The sequence below is a fragment of the Pleuronectes platessa genome, chromosome 8, assembly GCF_947347685.1.
Source record: "Pleuronectes platessa chromosome 8, fPlePla1.1, whole genome shotgun sequence".
Lineage (NCBI taxonomy): Eukaryota > Metazoa > Chordata > Actinopteri > Pleuronectiformes > Pleuronectidae > Pleuronectes > Pleuronectes platessa.
This window is the reverse complement of record NC_070633.1, coordinates 23,613,790-23,634,386: the sequence shown is the minus strand read 5'-3', so window position 1 is coordinate 23,634,386 and position 20,597 is coordinate 23,613,790. Positions and strand designations below refer to the sequence as shown.

At 41.6% G+C, this 20,597-nt stretch overlaps 1 protein-coding gene across 1 annotated transcript in view; it reads left to right on the top strand.

Annotated features, from left to right (window-relative positions):
* Positions 1-20,597, top strand: part of slit3 (slit homolog 3 (Drosophila)) — a 220,166-nt gene that overhangs the window by 12,201 nt on the left and 187,368 nt on the right. Inside the window, exons 2-4 of the mRNA XM_053429489.1 lie at positions 2,353-2,424; positions 8,180-8,251; positions 12,850-12,921. Coding sequence (XP_053285464.1) covers positions 2,353-2,424; positions 8,180-8,251; positions 12,850-12,921 — 216 coding nt within the window. The remainder of the gene's footprint in view (positions 1-2,352; positions 2,425-8,179; positions 8,252-12,849; positions 12,922-20,597) is intronic.

Below are 20,597 nucleotides of genomic sequence, written 5' to 3'. Positions count from 1 at the left end.
CCCTGTGTCCTCACTGTTTGTTTGACCACAGAGCGGTTTCCCTGGTGAGAGCAGAAGTTTCCACTGTGAACAAGAGAAAGATGGAGATAAGGATGGAGAGATTAGAGAAGCAGGGGGAGAAAAAAAGAGAGGGGAAGGAAAAATATAGCCGACTGTAAAAAGAGTGAGAGATTGAGATAAAAGCTAAGCGATTAGATGGGGAGAAAAAAACAGAGGAAAGCAAAGAAAAAGTGTTTAGTCAACTGTGAAACAGTGAAAGATAAGACATGAGAGATTGAGAGAAGGGGTGACAGTGAAAGAGGGGAGATTAGAAAGAAAAAGTTGAGAGGAAGGCTGGGAACCCAGGTTGATGCTGGCTGTGAAGGACTGACAGATTGACATTAAAGAGCAGTGACCTGAGAAAGGAGAGATTGAAGATAGATTAATGGAGGGAGAGGGGGAAAAAAGAAAAGCTGGAAGATTGTTGCCAAATGTGAAAAGATAAGAAGTGATAGATAACAGAGGGGTAACAGGGAGGAGAGAATGGATAGAGGTCGAGGGATGGGGAACAGAAATGCTCAGATTGGATGCTGCTGTAGAGTCCACTAAAGTAAATGTAAACATGAAATCACACATCAACAAGCGGGGGAAAAAACCATGGAAGCACCTCGTTCCTCAAGTCAAAGCTGTATTGATATTTTCATCACATCCTTGAAGGCTCATCAAACTGTTTCACAATCACACACACACTGAAAACCAGTGACAAGAACCAGCAGCATCTAGTTTGGATGATGCTGGAGTGACTCGCTGTCGAAAACACATCTGGTCTCTTGAATGGACCATAAAGATGAATGAATAACTTCTCTTTGTGATTTTTAAGTGTTTTCATGTTGTCGAACACATAACTCACAGACACGGGACAACAATAGTGTAAATCCAACTATTCACCCTTCTTTTAGCTCTGTTTTGGTCTCATCCAGCCTCTGAGGGAAAGGTACCTCTTTGGCTGCTCAATGCTTCACTCTTCACCAGGTAGTCGCTAACTTTATCACACTTTTTTGTTGCCTTGCTTGTCTGGATGTGCGACTGATGAGAGTGAACCAAAACAAAAAAGTTACGAGCTGCTAATCCAAAACAATGAGCTTGATGAAACTAAATTGATCCTTTAAGGACCAGAGGAATCCATGAGCCTGTCACTAAGTACACTACTCGACAAGTAACCCCCAAAAAAATTTGTCTTCAACGTTCCTCAGTTGCTGTTATCTCATCAGGTCTTTGATTATTGTATGTTACCCCCCATTGTTTCAGTTGAGCTATTGTAACCGCTCATTAATCCTTGAGCCCTTTCATGGACCCCTGGGGGACTGTGCACCACATTCTGGCTTTGGGAAGCTCTGCCCTCGCCTGCATCAGCCCTCCCTGTCTCAGGCCTGGGTATGGCTCTTATTAGCGGTCCTTGCCATGGCAGCTTGTGGAAGCCTTTTGAAACCTAATATGGTCTTAAATCAGATTTATAAATGTTTAGGTGTATTATGAAAAACACACGAGGCTGCCTTGGCAAAACCAGACTCTGTTTATGTGTATGTGTGAGTGTGTCTGTGAGCGAGCGAGGGCAAGTGAAAGCTTATGGAGAGTTTGTGTGTGAAATAAGAGAGAAAATTGTGTCGGTTGTTTGTCTGTGTTCTCTTGTGTGTGTGTGTGTGTGTTTTTTCCCCCTGCCCTAATTCCTTCAGTGCGACAGCGTTTCAATAAACAGCATGGCTGTATAAAGGGAACCAGTCTATACACACTCAGGCAGTCAGTTCATATTGCAGTATGTATACATTGTGCGTTCACAGTTAAAACAGATTGAATGACAGCCAGGAAACACGATAAGCTTTTAAACTCTGATGATGGAAAGAGAAAATAATTTCATCACACTTTTTTTTATTTGGAAACTTTGCTTCACAATAAATCACAGCAGAAGTGTGTGTGTGTGTGTGTGTGTGTGTGTGTGTATATATGTGTGTGTGTGTGTGTGTGCGTGTGTGTGTGTGTGTGTGTGTGTGTGTCCTGGTGCCTGTGCAGTGGGAGTATTAGTATGTTTTGGGTGTGTGTTTATTTGTGTTTGTGTGTAAGTGTGTGTGGGCTCATTTGCTGAGGGGCATTCTCACTCTTTGTCCAACTGCCACATTCAACAATTTGACCGAGCGAGAACACACACAGGCACACACATGCAGACACAAACACGCAATAAGTGGGTGCCCGGAAATGTGTATTAGCTTTTTTAATAATTTTTACAAAGACAATATATGCATTTATAATAAATTGTGTTGTATTAAGTTGATATAGTTGAATTCATCTGACCTCTAACCTCTGTGTTTCTTTGTGTAGGGATCTGAACAGGAACAACATCACGAGAATCACCAAAGTGGACTTCTCTGGCCTCAAGAACCTTAGGATTCTGTAAGTTTGATTCTTTATTTGTTTATTTCAACATTTTGTGGTGTCAAATGTCAAGGTAGTTCAACAAGTTTACATCAAATCATTTTTTTGTCAGCAAAAACTGTTTTATTGTTATATAAAGCTTTTTTTCAATGTGACATGGGAAATGTGTTTTGTTAGAATACTTGTTCGTTCCACTTAAGCACAAAAATTTATATTTGATTTGTTTGGGCTCATTGTTTCTAACAGAAACAATTTACATAACTAAAACTGCTCTTCAAACTTTTTGATGGCTTCAAATGGCCTTCGTCAAATGTCCTAACAAAAAGATAAACAGGTAACCTTAGACACCCTCACGTCTTTGTGATCACTGTCTATTGTACTATTCAATGCAGTTAAAGAAATGAGGGAGAGAAAACCAACTCATGTTGTTGGAAAAAGTCTTGAGTGGTAATTGATGGTGTGTTCCCAAATTCTGGAGATCAAGATTTGTGTCCCATCCTCTGCTGAAAATAAACATTTTGTTGTGGTTCACTAATTCAGTCTGTCCTCAACTTAACCAAGTTTTAGTCGCCCAAACCACCGAGTTTGCCACAGAGTTGAGAAATCGGAAAAAGTTGCTCTTGGATTCAGATGGCGTACGTATACAGTGCTGACAAACAGCTTATTTTGTCAATAGGCATGAGGTTGGTTGGAATAAGGCTCCACCAGGTCTTTTATGTGCCTATTCTCCTCTATTTCTCCTTGTTGTTAGTTGTATTTGCTGCTTTGCAAGGAGTCCCATTAACAAAAAGGCTTCCATGCTGGAGTAATTACACAAATGCTATATTTACCTAATGGGCCTGTATATGGCTATAGGGGGAACACGTCTCTATAAAATACTGTTTCCCATCCTAATGAGGGAGTTCAGTTCTTATCCGAGGAGTCGAATGTCGTAATTACTGAATATTTACGAGGTTAAATAATAGACTTATCGTGAGCTGAGGTGCCAGGAACAAGCAGCGAGACCCCCATTGGTTAAACAAGCAACATAACAACAAGATGTGAGACTAGTGGGGGTCTATGATGATATGCAGATGATCCGAAGCTGGTGAAAAAGTTGAGTTCATTATTGTCTCCCATGAGTCGCTGAACAATAGTTGGATTGTGCAGAGTTTTTCATGTTTTGCAAATTAGGGAAACACCAGAGAGAGCTAATTAGACACAGGCACATTGGGTAGGGGTCGGTTCAGTTAGTTCTCTCTTGGGCTCAGACAGGTTTAGACAGAAAAATGTGTCCCGGCCCACCACATATTTACATTGAAAGCCTTTTAGCTCAATGTGAATGTTCCTTCTGTACGTACTTACCACAAAGTGTCCAACCTGAACTAAGGTGATGCAGTGATTCCGACTGACAGGTCAATCTCAAGTTGAAACTACCCTCAAAGTTTGCTTCATTGACTGCAGTCTAAACTTGCAGGTGACCATAAACTTCTCATTGGACATTTTTATCATGAGGCTGCTATGTTTTACACTTTTGTGTCTTTCTAATAGAAGACGCCAATCATCTGAAAAGTCGTCACTAATGTTTCTCCAGCTTGTCACACTCATCAGATTTAAACGGCTGCACTCTGTGGAGCATGACTCCTCTTGTCCTCTCAGCTGTCCTAATGACTTCAAGGGCTCTGCAGCTCTTCTAACTGAAGTGGCTCAAATCTGTGTTTGTGTGTGTCTGTCTCTGTGTGTGTGCGTGTGTGTGTATATGTGTGTGAGTGAGGCCTGTAATAACTATAATCACTGTTGGCTGCATGCAGCGTCCCTCCTCATTCTGTTTTAACCAGACCGGGCAGATAAAAATACACTCCCATCACAAACTACACTGAAGGAGTGGACGTACGTTTATGCATGTGTGTGTTTTTGCCTGTGTTGGTGTATTTGTTTAACATCAACTATATACTTGTGAGGGCCGTAGTGAATTTACGTTAGTCAATCTTTCATGTTTAATCAATTTGTGTGTATTTCAGCACAACAAGGAATTAGACCAGGAGACGTTTAAGTGCATCCTGTGTACTTAAGACAGGATGACAAGGACCAGAAAAGAGGCTGTGTGTGTTAGTGTGTGTCTGAGTGAGAGTGTGTTTGTGTGTGGTGGGCCGGCAGCCTGTTTCATGTGGTCGGTGATAAACTGCTGTGACATTTCCCCACTCCAAATCTGTTAGAGAAATGAGAAGGAGATGGCTTGGGAAAGAGAGGAGTCTGAGAAAGTACACACTCAACCACAGACACACACACACACACACACACACACACACACACACACACACACACCACACACTGTGGTTATCAACTGATGAACAAAAGCAGTGTAGCCTTGACCCTAACTTTTACTTTATCACCCGCCTCTTCACTCTCTCCAGCTCTTCTTCTAACACTCTTTTTCTCACACTCTCAAGCAAGTGTCTCGATCTCTCCCCCCCCCCCCCCCCCCACACACACACACACAAACACATACATCCCATGGGAAAAGTTAGCATGTAGTTAAATGCATCTATCTACTTTCCATGAAAAGCCAATAGCTGCACAAAAAAGCTTTGCTTGACGCCTATGCCCACATACAAGCTTGTAATTATTCCCAAATTATCCATCCATCCATTCATGGGAATACCACCTTATTCATACTTACTCCTCTTCAAAGTCATGGCTGCCATGGTGAACTGGCATACATTCAACCTCTCAACCAAAACGATAACTTACAGTACACATACAACATCATTATATTATGCCTACATACATATTTAGTTATATTTCTTTATCACAATGCATTTGAGCAATCCCCTCTTGGGATTACAAGACACCCTTTGATTTACAAACACATACATCTCCTTTCAAGATATACAGAATATGTTTTAAAAATAGGATTAAGGGAAGACACGTGCAGGAAAAAGGGAATACATAAATAATTCAACATCAATTGTACTTTCAACCTGTTATACATCTAATAATCATAGATAACATTGCTTATTTGTTGGTGTTGTAGATTCTCACATTTAGAATCCTAACTTCATCTCAACATCTCAACCAGATTACCTGCTGTAATCTGATTAAACATCTATTCCTTCACAATCCATTCAGCAGTCTGTTTGATGCGAGTGTGAGAGGTTCAGATCTTTGCGCTGTGATCTCAGCTCGTCTCTCCTTGATCCTCCATGTGCAGTACTAACTGTACCATAATATCTTTGGCAGCCCTACCTTGCAAGATGTCTTCCAGATTGTGGAGAAATTGAGTAATTCCAAACAAATTTGCGATGTAGGTGAAAACTCCTGCTTGATATTGAACATTTGGCCGGGGAGAATTTCTGTGGTTTCACCCGTTGTGCGCAAACAAGTGACGTTACCGTTCCCTGAAGGATTCCCCTTGTTTCCTTCAGAGAGAAGAGCTGAGTTTGCCACAAGGTAGCATGACATCATTGTGCTTTTTATAATGGTTTCTAAGACTTGCTTATACGGTTGAATGGAGGAGTTATTAGACACACCAGGCCCCACACACATGAAATCAGTATGTTCTCCCTCTTTTCTCCATCTCTGCTGATGACTAATGCCTGATACAGCCCAATAAAAAAAACAGTACCTCATCTGAACAATATGCCTGCCTCGGCCCACAGCACCATGTGTTTGGCTTATGATTCCCTCTTCCTTTTAAAAACTTTTCCTACGCCAGCATGTGGTTGATCCCTCATTTGGACAAATAAACTCTGATAGTAACTCAGAGTCATGTCCTGATTTAGCTTTTTCTATCGGTTTGGAGAAAATGCAGCTAAGCTGAAATAAACATGATGGATTAATGCTGGCTGGACTGGGAATTATGACTGATGGGCTGGAGTCAGGGCTGAGCACATGTTGAGTGGTTTTGTGTGTGTTTGGGTTTGCTTGCTACCAGAGCATAACTGTGTTTGTTTTTGTGGATCAAGTATACTGTTGATTAATTCCATTTCTAACAATATTTCTCTAAATATTGGTGGTGATTTTTGAAAGACAAAAGCTAATTTCCTCCTGTAATTATGCACCAAGCTATAATATTTCCTGCTTCTTGTTAATACAAACAAAAGAGAAAAATGGAAAGAAAAGGCAAATGAGCTTCTTGTTGTTCACCAGAGTAATTAATAGGGAAATAAACAAAATTAGAAGTTGTTATACTCTGGAATAGTTGTCCTGCATATCAAAAGGTTTGAAGTTTACCAAGAATATTTGCTTCATTGAAAATGTTATCACCAGTTTAATTTCTTTTAAATAAAAACTGTCTAATGCCTCTTTGAATTAAGATCATTAAAAGTTTGCGTGCATCTTTGCCTGTGCCTATAACAGGGCTTAGCCATGAATATGTTTGTGTTTGTTTTTGAGGCTGTAATCTTTCAGCCAAGTTTATGTTTTGTCCAACAGATTGTTTGTGTGTGTGTGTTTGTGTAAAGAGGTATGACAGACCATGAATTAATGTCTGTTATTCAAGTCCATGTCTAAACATTTCTTTTGAAAGAATATCTAAAGGAATTAAGCTCATGCCAAAACAATTCAGACTCAGCATAGCAAGCCAGACAGTGTCTTCTCTCTGATATGTCTCCTTTAGTCATATTTGGCTCCGTCTTTCTTTTTTCTCTCTCACTCAATCCATCCTGTCATTCTCGGATTCTTAATTTTTGCATCTCTCTCTCTCTCTCTCTCTCTCTCTCTCTCTCTCTCTCTCTCTCTCTCTCTCTCTCTCTCTCTCTCTCTCTCCGCCTCCTCCTCTCACTTCAACCTCTCTCCTCCATCGATCTCCTCCTCCCTCTCCGGAGATGTCACTCTTAACATCCTCAGACAGAAAGTATAAACACATATCTGCTGAGATGTTCTCTCTCCCATTCTCTGCCCCATCTGGAAAACCTTAGGTTGCCCTAAAAACATTACAGCACACAGAGAGAGAGAGCTGAAAGGGAACGAGAGGAATATACGTTACATTTGGATCTCCACTGGAAAGGCACAGGAGAAATGGAGACGTTATCCATCGAGGGGTAGAAGAGGAACGGGTGGTGAATTGTTTGTTTTGGCTGGCTGCACTGGGACATTTGTGAAACTCTGCTTGTCTTAAACTTTAGCTTCACGCCACATTCATTTGTTCAGCACACTGATTAGTTGTTTATACAACCGTTTTTAAAAAGCGCAAGTGTCTCTCTTCATGTTTGAAATGTCTGTTTCTGGCAAGCAGCTAATTTCGCTGTTTGCATCGGCCAGAAAACAAGATTTATCTGGTGTTTCTCCCTCTGGTGAGAACCTGCAGGTCAACTGGGGAAACTGGCTGTGGGAAGATATTCCCAACGACATGGTTGTCCCTCAATGTGATATTTTAACCTGACATTTTAAACAAATGATTTCTATATTGTCTTGACTCAGATTTATCCCCAGCACCACTTAGGTTTGTTTGTCAGCCAATCATGGGCCAATAAAGAGCCTATCATTTTTTTTATTCCCATCCGGACAAAGGGATGGATCCAGGAATATCTTTTTTCCGTTCTGTAATATTTCAAAATTTACGTTTTTTGACATTTTCCCAGGGAGTGATTCACAGATCTACATGGCTGAAAACAATCAGAGATATTGAGGGGGATGATATCTATGAATGTTTGCCATTTGTCGCATCTTAATTTAATTGAAGGGGACAGTTGGCGGAGGTGCATGTCCTCTACCGACTGCCATTCAAGTTTTTGTCTTTGAATTAATCCTGGCTGTGTTTTTCTTTCTGTCCTTTTTGTGTCTGTCACTTTAGTCATCTGGAGGACAACCAAATCACCGTCGTGGAGAGAGGAGCCTTTCAAGACCTCAGGCTGCTGGAGAGGCTGTAAGTAAATCCCCTCACACGACTGAAAAGAAAAACCCATCAGAATGCAAAATAACACATAACATGTCTACAACCTCTACAAACACTCCCTACTACTCTTTTCCCATTTTGACCAAATACACACACACTTTTGTCTCCCTGCTGTCCGATTTGTAAAGCATATACACACAGAGTGGACCGAGAGGATACCTGAGTCTATCCAATTCACACACTAACTTGGAATCTCCCATAGATATTGCCTTGTTACGTGTGTGAGTTTGTGTCGTCAGTTCACACGGAGGCTCGAGTCAATAGAATCGAGGTGTGAGGGCACAACACAACACTTCTCAAACACACACACACACACACACACACACACCTGCATGTTTATGACTCTGTCGGAGGAATGACCACGACTCAGGGCTCACGCTGAGCGCAGGCTGACCAGTGACTACACCGAGAGTGTCCCCTCATGCTGTTACTCTAGTGACCATCAGTCAGCACGAAACCTGAAAAGAGTTTCTATGCAAATCTAGCTTCACACTCGTCCATATAGGAGTAGCTGAAGCACTTAGTAAACATAGCTTAGATGTGGACATTAGTTATGCAGTGAAACCTGCTGCCTCATCAGTTAATCACTGAATTGCACAGGTCATACAAATTAACACTCTGATCAATAGCTGATGATCGGGCGGTGAAATTATGAATCACTCGTGAGCAAAATCTTAATCATATTCTCTCAAATGTGAGCAGAGCAGAGCAGAGCTGCGGTTTGCTGCTGCTCCACAGCTTCAGATTCTCTGAGATGAATTACTGACTCGCAACTAAGCAAACTCTCAACGGGAAATACTTAGAAATACTGACACTAATATGAGTTATGTGGAGAAAGAACAGGAACGCAGCCCGCAGCAGCTACAAAGCAGGAGTCTCTGTCTGTTTTTCAGGATGCTTCTGGGATGGTGGGTTGGATGTTCCTTTTTAAAAAGAATCTGTTGAATCTCAGAGAGGTTTTGAAAAGACTCCTTTCAGGTGATGAAACGCACCTTCTGGCTGCCATGCTGGAGGCCTTCAATTGTCGACAGCAGCTGATCCTAACTCGGGACTTGGCTCCTGTAGCGGTGTTGAATTGACATTGTTGTGTTAGGACTGGAGCTGAATATTTCCTCAGTGATATGTCTGTCAGATTATGTCAGTCCGTCAACTATCTCACCACACAAGAGTTTTTAATTTTCCTCTGGTCTCTCCAAAGTTTCATGAATTCAGTTGTAGTAAGCTCAGGGCACAAGTTGCTGCTGTGTGACTCCAAAAGTTGTTTTCTCAAGTCTCAAATCTGAAATGGTTTCATTCTCACAGGACACCAGTCTAATGTGGAGATTTTATTAAAAGAAAATCCCTTTTTACCATTAACAGCAACAGGAAAATGTCCAGAGCCAAGGGGTGGTGGCTGGGTGGTGGCTGGGCAGAGCAGCAGGAGGCCGGACATGTTGTATAAACTCTGCTGCGGAAATCACGTCTTTATTTCATCAAATCGTGCGTCGGTTCTTATCCCCAAAAGCTTATGAATATCTCTGTTTCAGAGTAGACGTCTTCATCTGCGTCTTCTACGTGAATCGCTTCTCTTTTGCAATCCTGAGATATTTATATTATTTTAGTTTTTCTCCGTTTTTTGTCCGTCTTTTGTTTGAAACATCAACAACACGCCCACTCGCTCCCTGTGAATTTTCCTGCAGTGACATTTTACGGATATTTAACCAGGCACCTGACAGGGAAATGTCTGCAAAATGTCAGCAACAGCTGACTTGCACATTTGCATTCTCACATACAGCCCCAGGAAAATGCTCGGACTATAGTGCATATCTGAAAAGCAGACCTACAGTAGAGTAGCAGCCAGAAAGATAATAGCTGTTAGTTCAGGTGACGGGAAACTTCACTGACACAGGGTAGAAACCTGAGCGATGTTGAGTGGCAGCAACATGTGTATCTTGACTCTTAATGGAGATCACACATCTGATAGTGAAAGTGTGAGGTGATGAGCTGCTTTAATGTTAAAAGGCTCTTTAAGGTGGTGTGTCATGAGGGTCAGAGGTGGAGGGAGGGAGGGAGGGAGGGAGAGGTTAGGTGGTAAAATAGTTGTCAAAACTTGCACAGGAGATGGTTTCATTTTAAAATACAGCTTTGTGCAGCTCTAACATGTTTATAAAACTGCATATAAAAAGTAAACGCATAACACAGTGTAAAGATCATCAATACACTTTAATTAGAGTCACTTGGACATCAAACTAAACTTAGCTTTTTCTGTTTTGGAAGAAAACAACACATAATATAGTGACGGTGATCTTTTTAAATGAGTCGCTGACAGATTCTCTGATGTTGTGCTGATCAGGGTGAAAGGTGAGAGGTGAGAGGTCCTGGTGCTGAGTCCCTGTGATTTATGGAGTCACAATGTGAAAAACATGTTGAGGACATTCATTTGTGTTAAAACATGAATTATAAGGTCATGTGTTGGGCTCGTTCATCTTCTTTCTAATTTGAAAGAAACAGAGGTAGTCTGAAATAAAAAATGTAATGCCTGACTTTTAGTGTTGTATAAGTTTATATTATTTATTTTTTATAGTTGTTATAACTGCTGGATATTTTCTTTCTTTTTTATTTAGACTCTTTCTGCAGTAATCCAGTGACACCAGTTCCCTTTAGTCTCCAAACCATTTCTGCCGGACTTTACTCGTATTCTGCCGAACAGACACAATTTTTCCAAATTTAAAAATACAGTGTCCATAGACTTGCGGGTTGGTAATATCTCAAAGGTTCCAAGCAGAAAAAACTCGTCATTATTATATGAAAACACACAAAGGATTCTTCTCTTAAAAGTCATAACGGTTTTGTGAGTGAAAGTCTTAAAGTGACTCATAACTGTAATAGTAGGCGGTCATGGGCTTTACTTTAGTACCAGCAGTTATTTTCTAGGAGCAGGGGTCAATTATTTCAAATGGTGGATATCTCCTTTTGGACAGCAGCTATCTTTCCATTGGTGCACACAGGAGTCATGGTCTTATTATCATTATCTCAGTGGTTTAAAGGTTGGTGTCTGTGTCTTCTCTAGCGCAGACTCTACGCTGCGACCCCGTGACCCCCCGGCCCTCCTTTGCTTTTCTTTTTCCCCTCGCACGCCTCGTTTCTCAGCCAAATGCTCTGGTAGCTTGATAACGCTTTCACTCCCTCTCCTCACACTGTCCTCATCTATCTCTGCTGCTGCCAACCCCACCCTTACACACACACACACACACGCACACAAACACCCACACACAGGCAGGCAAGTCGCTCTCCCCCAACCTACTCTTCACGCACACATCTTTCTGTTGGTTGACACCATTTTATTCGTCACTCCATCTTCCTGTGCCTCTCATTCCTTTCTAAATAATTGCCATGTGTTCATTTCAGGCTCGGTTCACATTGAATCGTATTCAACCAATGGGTATGAGCAGGGTTTTCACTCCATGAACCGTTATGTTTAGAAACAGTCCTATATCATTGGTAAAAATACCTGTCATGTTTTCAATGAACTTTTGAATATATATTTTTTTACTTCCATACTCTCGTCATATATGTGCATGTAGAGATACTAATTTGACAAAAGACAAGTGTTGCCTGTAAGTTTATTTCTCTTGATTGGTATTGCTGGTTTTCTAATAGCACATCTCAAAACAAATATTTTCACATTTTCCCCCAAAAGTTTACTTTAATCTTTAAAATTTATAAAACCACATAAAAGTTTAAATAGATATGTATAAGATAAGACCGATACATCAGAAGATACTTGTAATAACCTCCCATCCGTTCGTATAGATGTGGAGCTAAATACTCACATTGTGCCTTTCACATATGTAATAAATCAGTTCTTTCTTTGCATCTGAACCTCGTGTGAGCATATATACTTTTCTTTAAACTGTGACATGTTGATGTTGGCTACATGCACCTGAAACTGCTTCTTGGAAAGCTTGGGTTCAAGATCCTTTCATATTTGTGTATCTTGACCAGTATTAGTGGGTTAATACAGGACGGATAATCTACCAGGTCAGATTCATCAGAGAAAGACATTAAGTATGAATTCCTGAACAAAGGAACATTTAGGTCAGTAAGATGATGGTTATTAGATACATGCCGTCTTCTTCTCATGAAGTGACAAACCAGATTAAGACTGTTATCAATATGTATTTAACACATCTTCCACTACTGCAGAGATGACTGGACATCTTCAGAAAAGCAAGGTCGTTCCTTCTCTCTCTCTTGGGTTAGAGCACATGCAGGAATGACAGTGATAACTGGCTTTAAAGAGCTTACATCACGATATCTGCAGCTTACACAGAGAGAGAGAGAGAGCACAGCGTGATAACCTGTGGGTCACAATCACAGGAAACCAGACAGCCTTTCCCATGAGTTTCACCTTTGACCCATTAACCCACTGACCTTGAAGGTGATGCTCTCTGCTGCTCCGTGATGGTAAACACAAAAGTGAATCTGAGTGATTTATTAGTGTGAGTGTCTGCTTCGTTTTGTTCATGCTGAGGTTCAACCATCGCAAACTGTTTTCACATTATACTCTTTTCTTTTTGTCCCTGCAGTCGTGTGAACAGAAATAAACTCCAGGTTCTCCCAGAGCTTCTCTTCCAGTCCAACCCCAAACTAGGACGACTGTGAGTACACCTTTTTTGTTTGTTTTTTCCATCCCTCCATCCAACAATTCTTCTTTCCTCAACGCTCCCATCTTTCTCCATCTCTTCCTCCACAACTCTCCCTCTCACTTCCCTTCTCTGTCTCTTTTGATGTGTTACGTGATCCATTTGAAAACACGGTCACGGTGCAATGTCAGAGCTTTTATACGGGTTGAGGGTTCAAGTCCCGTGCCAGGTGACACAGTTCTGCTCTGTGTTCCTGGTGAGGGGTGAAAAAGAGTGTGCGTGTCAGATATATGTGTGTGTAGGTGTGTGCGCATTATTTTAAGAGGTGAAAGTGTGCCTGGGGTGAATGTTTTCCTTGGATTGGTGAGGAATTTTTATACGGGAGTACGGACTTTTCCCAGAGTACTGAGGAGTGTAAGAGAAGGTCACACTGATGCAGGGAAGTGTCCCACATACCTTCCCTCTCTCTCTTTCATCTCACCTTCCCAGACATACCCTCTACTTCTTCTCTTTCTATCTCTCTCTTTCTCTTTCTATCTATGTCTCTGTTTGCAGTCTCATAGAGTCACTCACCCTTTCTTTCTCAGCTCTATTTCTTTCGACTCAGGTTTTCTATTTCCCTTCTCCTCGGAGAGTCTCTGTCAGCTCAGGCTGAAGGCTGAAACACCTTCTAGACTTTATGGCTGTTTATATTGGGCTGGCTTCAAGTGAAGCTGGAGGAGCAGACTGTGCGTATGTGTAGCTCTGGTGCATATCTCCTTTTGTATGTGTCCGAAATAATTATCGTCTGCATTCCCAGGCTTATATATGATGTTCCTATGTGTGTATGCTTAAATCATATTGATATACTTCATTGGCATTTGTATGTGTTGTAAGGGAATATCAGTGCTGGGAACATGTCACTTCTCTCTTCTTAAATATTGTTTTCATAAGGCAGAACACCTTCTGTTCTTCTGTTCATGGTGTTTTAGTGATTTTCAATTGGAAGCCAGAGTCTCTAAAGAGTGAGAATGAGCTGAACTGTCCAGACAAATAGGTAAAATGGTTGCAGATTGATTGATTGGAGAATTTATATCTGTCCACATGATTCTTCCAACATTAACACAGCTCTAATTTACAGCAAATCATATATTTGTCATTAACCTTTGAAGTAAGCTTCATGTCTTATCTCAGAAAACATTTTTGCAAATATGTGGTTCCAATTGCAATCTGCACTCCAGGCTTGCAGTCTATTAAAGAAATATGTATCTGTGAAGCATATGAAAAATATGGTTTGTATTATGTATAGCACTTTATCAGTATGGCCTCTGGCGTCTGCAGAAAAGCCACAGGGAGACGAAATCTTCAGTGGGTTTCAATGTAGTGCGATATCCTTCCAAATGGATCATAAATTTTAACCAAGTTTTCAGAAAATGGACAAGAGAAAATGTGAATTTATGTGTATTTCCATCCACTTCAGTTCTGCGAAAACTAAATAAGGTCTTTGCCCTTAAAATAGTTCAGGTTACAGCCCTGGCCAGTATATACATTTGTTAAAACCCAACTGGAGGCCACTAAGACAAGTCACATGATATCCATAAGTGATTGTGAATCTTTTTTCCACCGCACTTTGTCGCATTTAACTTAGAACAGGTTTTCCAGAAGTGTTTTCAACCAACTGAAGAGAAATGCACCTCGTGAACCTTCTTTTAAACACTCTCACTGACCGATCATGTGTTTCATATTTCTGTGGCATCGTGCGATCTATTACTGAAGACAGCAAAGTAGCCTGTTGTGGCTGAAAGTGCATTGACATTTACGTCAACTGTCGGATCACACACAGTCAGAACCCCTCATGTGAACATCAGGGCAGCACAGTGGAAGACACACATACACACACACATTTACATATTGCACTGCGTTTTTCCGACCCTTGCTCTTGTTTCTCATGAGTGACAGTCTTATTTCCTCCTCTGCCTGGCTCACTATTCCATTAAACCACTAATTGGTCTCGATAGCTTTTATTTATCACTGGTCGAATATGGATCCCTATAGAGCTCTCAGTAAGAGAGTGGAAAGGGTGTACGTGTTCCAAACTTAACATTATAAATCTCATTTTCTTTATATCCCTGCTTTGCCATCAGCACAGTCTAAATTACAGTGTCTGGAGTTTCCTCCTGCTCTTTTTTTCTCAGTCCACTTTTCTCGTTTTTCTCTTCCTTCTTTCTTTCTTTTCTGTGCTTTTCATCTCATCCGCGCTGTGATTTTCTGCAGATTGAGTGTCGGAAATGTAAATAGCAAGTTGTATAGAGGGAGCGTGCGTAGGAGAGAAACACAGAAGAGGCAGAAATGGAGGTGGAATGAGAGGAAAGAGGGGGGGGGGGGGGGGTAGGCTGAGAATGGGAATAAGAAAGAAGGAGGAGACGGGGAGGTTAGCTCGTGGCTTTCTGGTTTAGGTTCATAACCTTCCTCTCTGTCAGCCTTGGTTAGATATTAAATGATGGCAGTGTGATAGGAATTACCTCTTAACCCTCCTATTAAAGCTCTGTGGTCTGAGGTTTGGAGATGCGAGGGGAGGGAAGGAGCTGGACTAGCATTAAGGGAAAGAAGGAATAGGTCGGAGGTTTTGCTTTTGAGGAGGGTGGGAGGTAGACGCAAGAGGTATCAGCCTGGATAATAGCTTTTACCAGAGTCTTGGAACCTGTGGGCATGAACAAAACATTGGATTTGATGGAAGAGAGTTTTTTCTCTTATTGGAAAATGTTTTAATTGAGCAGTAAGTGTGGCTCGTGATTGACAAAGACGGATGAACGATAGGTATCAGGGCGGTCTTGTGAGGGGGGGAGGGGGAGGGGGGGTGGGATGGATGGATAAAAGGCCGGTGGTGTTGGATGAAGGCTGCGGGTAGATGGATGGAGGGATCGGAGTCTGTGGCCTCACTTGGTGCTCAGTGGGGGGAGGTCAAAATGGGGATGGTGAGATAGATGAAGGACTGGAGTCTGTGGCTTTCAGTGTGTGTAGTCTGTGGTCATCTCCCCCCACAGTTTGCAGAGACTGTGGTCTCACAGCACATGGACACAGACACACAATATCACACACGCTAAGCTCTGGCTTTGAGTAGAACACATTTGCTCGATACAGGCGGTGAACGTCTGGTTTGAAAAGCAACAACCATGATGGCTCGGATGGAAAAATGCAATCTGTTGGTTGAGACTGGTTTTGTGCATCACTCTATCGGAGAGGTTGCTTTGCTAAGAGACCTGATGGCTGTTACATTCTCATGTCCAATACCATTGACCCAGACTGACCCATCCATGTAGAGACATAACATGATCGAGGTTTTCTGCTAAATGAATAAATACTATTAAATAAATACATTTTTTGATGAACATGAATCATAGCCCTTTGAATCCAAATCGAATCCTGAGGTGCCTGCAGGTTCCAACCCCTAGTTTGAACATATTTAATGTGTGTCTGTGAAAGTGTGAGTGCCCAGAGTGCACTGCTGTTTGAACTGGTCAGTCGTCCACATGAAAGAGCTCAGGTTACAGCTGATTGGTTTGCATCACAGGACTCAGTGACGTCAGACCTGAGACTTTCATGACCTTCCTCAACTTGTGCTACTGTCACACAATGTTTTAGCGTTTACAGTTTTCCCATCTTTGCCATTTGAAACAGTATAAAACTAACAAAACTACCTGTAAATGTAGAATCTAAATTATGCTTGTATGTAATTAACCTCCAGTATCTTTCAGTTCAGTTTCTTCCTTCTCTCCAACACTGCTGATTAGCTCCCTCTGTCTTTTTGCTGCTCTTACATGAAATGCATCACAGCAGGGAAACCAGTAACCAACTATTCAGGCTAAAATGTTTGGGCTCAATGGAAAGAGAAGTGAGTTTCTGTCCACAGGGGATGATGTTGAGGGATTTTCCATCCAAATTGTCCTCGAGAATGACGCTTAATGCTTACACTCATTGTAGGATAACGACGATAGATAAACATCTACAAAGTTAGTGTAGTTATAGAGGAGGAAACTACATGCAGCATCTGTAATAAAGAGCCGGATGGATATTTAGGGGAATGGAGTGTTCAACCCATCATGACCTGGAAGGTTGCCAGTCTAAATCCCTGCACCGGCGATTGACGTGACTGAACGTCAATGGAACATGCTCTTCTGCACCATTAGGGTTACCCTTGAGCAAGGCACTTAACCTGCAAGGGCTTTAGTGGAGCTACCAGATGTGAAAGATCAGACGTAACCCTGCCTGACTCTTACTGTAAAAACAACTTGACTGTTTAAGTCGGAGGGAAAAAGAAGCTGGACAGAGAGAGGAATGAGAGGGGGGGGGGGCTGCAGAAGGGAGCGGGGGTCATTTGAGATGTCTTTTCCTCCTAATTAAGTTAATGGAGAAAGACGAGGAGGTTGGCTTTAATCTTGGCTAATTGTCCATTTAGAGCCGACTGCCATAGTTTACCTGCTGGAATGTTACGGTTTGTGTTACAGTAAGTGTGTGTACTCTGTGTGATCAGTGATTGGCTGCGACAGACGGAGCCTCAGTGGCGATTGGTTGGACTGGTCTGGAATGGTGAGGGTCGAATGTAAACTGCTCGAGCTCACGTGCGCTTCCTCTCATCCATCTATGGTATTCTTTATCTGCCTTTTGTGTTACACACACAAACCAAACAAACGGCTTTGTTGTTTGTAATGCTGTGAGGAATCGTGAGACTGTTTTCTCTCTGTTTGGTTTCACGTCACTGGATGTTGGCGGGAAACAAATAAGTCTCAAAAACACAAACACACACTGACACACAGAGACACACAGAAGCACACAAATCAAGATGCTCTCACGCCAACACTCCTGCTGCTTTAACACCACAGGCGCTGGATGAAGAATTGTCGGCCTGCATGTGTGGGTTAGTGTGTGTGTCTGTGTGGGGGTTTTATATGTGTGTGTGTTTTGGTGCATGGCAGACTTTATGCTAAACCACACACCCACGACAGAACTTCTTAATAATTAAACATGACTCAGAAATACGAACCATGGAATGCAGCAGCACCACAAGGCTTGTAGGACCAGACACGCAGCTGCACCACAGGGTCCATACTCAGCAGTACAGACTCGCATTCCTGTTAAGTTGATAAATCTTACTTACTTTCAATGTTGAAATATTACTTGGTTTATTGCTTCCTGAAACAAGATGAGATGGCAGTGGGTGTTCTGGCAATCAAGCTGCACCAGAAGGCCCATAGTCTCCAGGATGGAGCTGCATCACAGGGCCTATGTGTCACATGGAAGGGAAGGGAACCAGACCAAAGTTCTTATAAAAGAAGGCTACTCTTAGCGGCGTGTGAGTGTGTGGGTGTGTGCGTGTGTGTGTTTCCCACAGCCCAGACGGCAGTGCGATTTGGTCCCAAGACATATTTAGATAAATAACCTTGCGGAGAGATACCGAAAACCAGGAGGGAAAGAGAGACAGGAACAGAGAGCAAACGATATTGGAGATAATTTGAAACATTTGGAAAATCCAGTATATGATTGATTCCCGAAATGTCATACATTCCTGCAGGGCTTCTAAAAATAACATTAGGTATTTAGTGTGACCTATCATGATGTTCATAAACTTCGAAGTGAAGTGGTTACTTTTGATAACAAGATTTCTTGATCTACGTTTAAATAATAAAAACAAGCATATTGAAATGACTGTTCTTTCTGGTAAAAAAATGTTTATTTTAGGAACAACACGCTGTTAAAGTGACTGTCAAATTATGCTTTGGGTGAGTTTCAACATTCACATATTTTCATCTCATCTGCCAGTCGTTTTGCAAAGTGTGTGAATACGAACGCCCTCAGTGATGTTTTCAAGCTTTCGAAAGTTGCAGTGAAAAGCTTGTTGTCTTCCGATTTGGGCGTGTGAATAAAGTAAGGCCACTCGATTTCCCACCAATGTAAAAGTTCACGGCAGCAACACCTTTCCCTTTCAGCTGCCTACTTTAGCATCTAGCCATCTAGCTAGTTAGCCGCAGGGCCACCACCCATGAAAGGTTCGTGGGAGGCTGGAGATTTGTAGATTTCTTTTTTTATTTTCTTTATGTGGCCAAGAATTTTTATACGGTTGCACTGAAATAGCACAGAGGCTGCATGTGGTAGTAATTTAACCTCGCAAATAAAGGTAAGTTGGATGAGGGAAGTAGCCACGGTGCTGCGTGTACACACTTTCTCCTTAACCTGTGTAGTGTAATGGGAGATTGGGATGTGTGTTGGCTCATAGAGGATATATGGTTGTGTGGGTGTGCTTGTGTACATGATGATTATTGAGGTTGTAATGTATAAAATTAGGCCATACGTGTGTATGACTGTACAGTATGTAGTGTATATCTGTAGACTTGTGTATGATCTTTTATGCTAAATGTGTATAGAGTTTGGTAATTTGTGTCTCTGCTTGCGTCTGCATTTTTGTTTATGTTTGTATATGTCTTGCATTTGTTTGTACATGTCCACTTACATACATGTCTCTGACTTTACGTGTGTGTGTGTGTGTGTGTGTGTGTGTGTGTGTGTGTGTGTGTGTGTGGTGTGTGTGTGTGTGTGTGTGTGTGTGTGTATATGTCTCTATGTATATTTAAGAGGGAGGCAAACTTGATGCAGTGCCAAACAGACTCTCACAGTGTTTAATCACAATTTAGGTTTACACAAGAACAGTAATCAAAAACACACTTGGCTCCCTGGAAGCTGGAGCGGGAGGAAGAAGAGGAGGAGGTTGAGGAAAGGGGAGAAGGAGAGAATTGAGGGAGAACAGGAGTCCAATGGGGAGGCATGATGAGGAATGGGAGGATGATGGTAGGAGGTGAGGGGAGAAAATGAAAAAAGCTTGGGTGACAGGTAAAGAAATGAGAGGAAGAAATGAAATACAATAAGAAACGGGGGATTACAGTAAGTAGGATAAGATAATCGTGCTGTAGAACCTTTGAGTTAAGAATAAAGAAGCTTTTGTTGACCTGTTTTTTTTTTCCATCTTACAGACCGGACTAATGATCGAGCTCTGATTTGTGAATGCTTTATTTTTCCTAAAGGATGCTTTAAAAACCTGGCAACTGGCTTCTGGCCGAATATTGTGTGTATTTGTATGTGCGCAAATGCGTGTGTGTGTTGACGGTGTGGGTTTCAGTTGTAAAAAAGCACAATGGAGTCGTATACACACTACACTTCATCACTAACAAAAGTCAAACCACTAAACAAATGTAATGTCCCCCATAATTACAGTCATGTGTATAAGATGATAGAAAAGACTATTTTTCCTCAACAAAACTTTCAGTTTTTATAGGGAAACTCCAGACTGCGTGTTTCAAACATTTTTTCGTTCCAAGACTCAGGCAGTTTCCTGTGCAACACAATGAGTTACTGGGTCGAGACTCGACAGAAAATTCCATAATCCAGGGGTCAGACTCCTAAATTCAGTGATTCAGCAATGATCAATCTGGATACAATACAACCCAGCTTCATTACCCTGTGCACGATTTACTGTATTTTCATATCCAGTTTCTTGCTATTAATCATGTTGGCGCCGATCAGATTTTAAGATAAATCTCTTTAAATGTTGTTGCGGATGAAACTCGATCTACAGTCTAAGTAGTACTGACCAATGAATTGTATTTTAATTGACGTTGGGGTCAAGAAATGCTGAAGGACTGCCACATGCCCTTGTGTTCTTT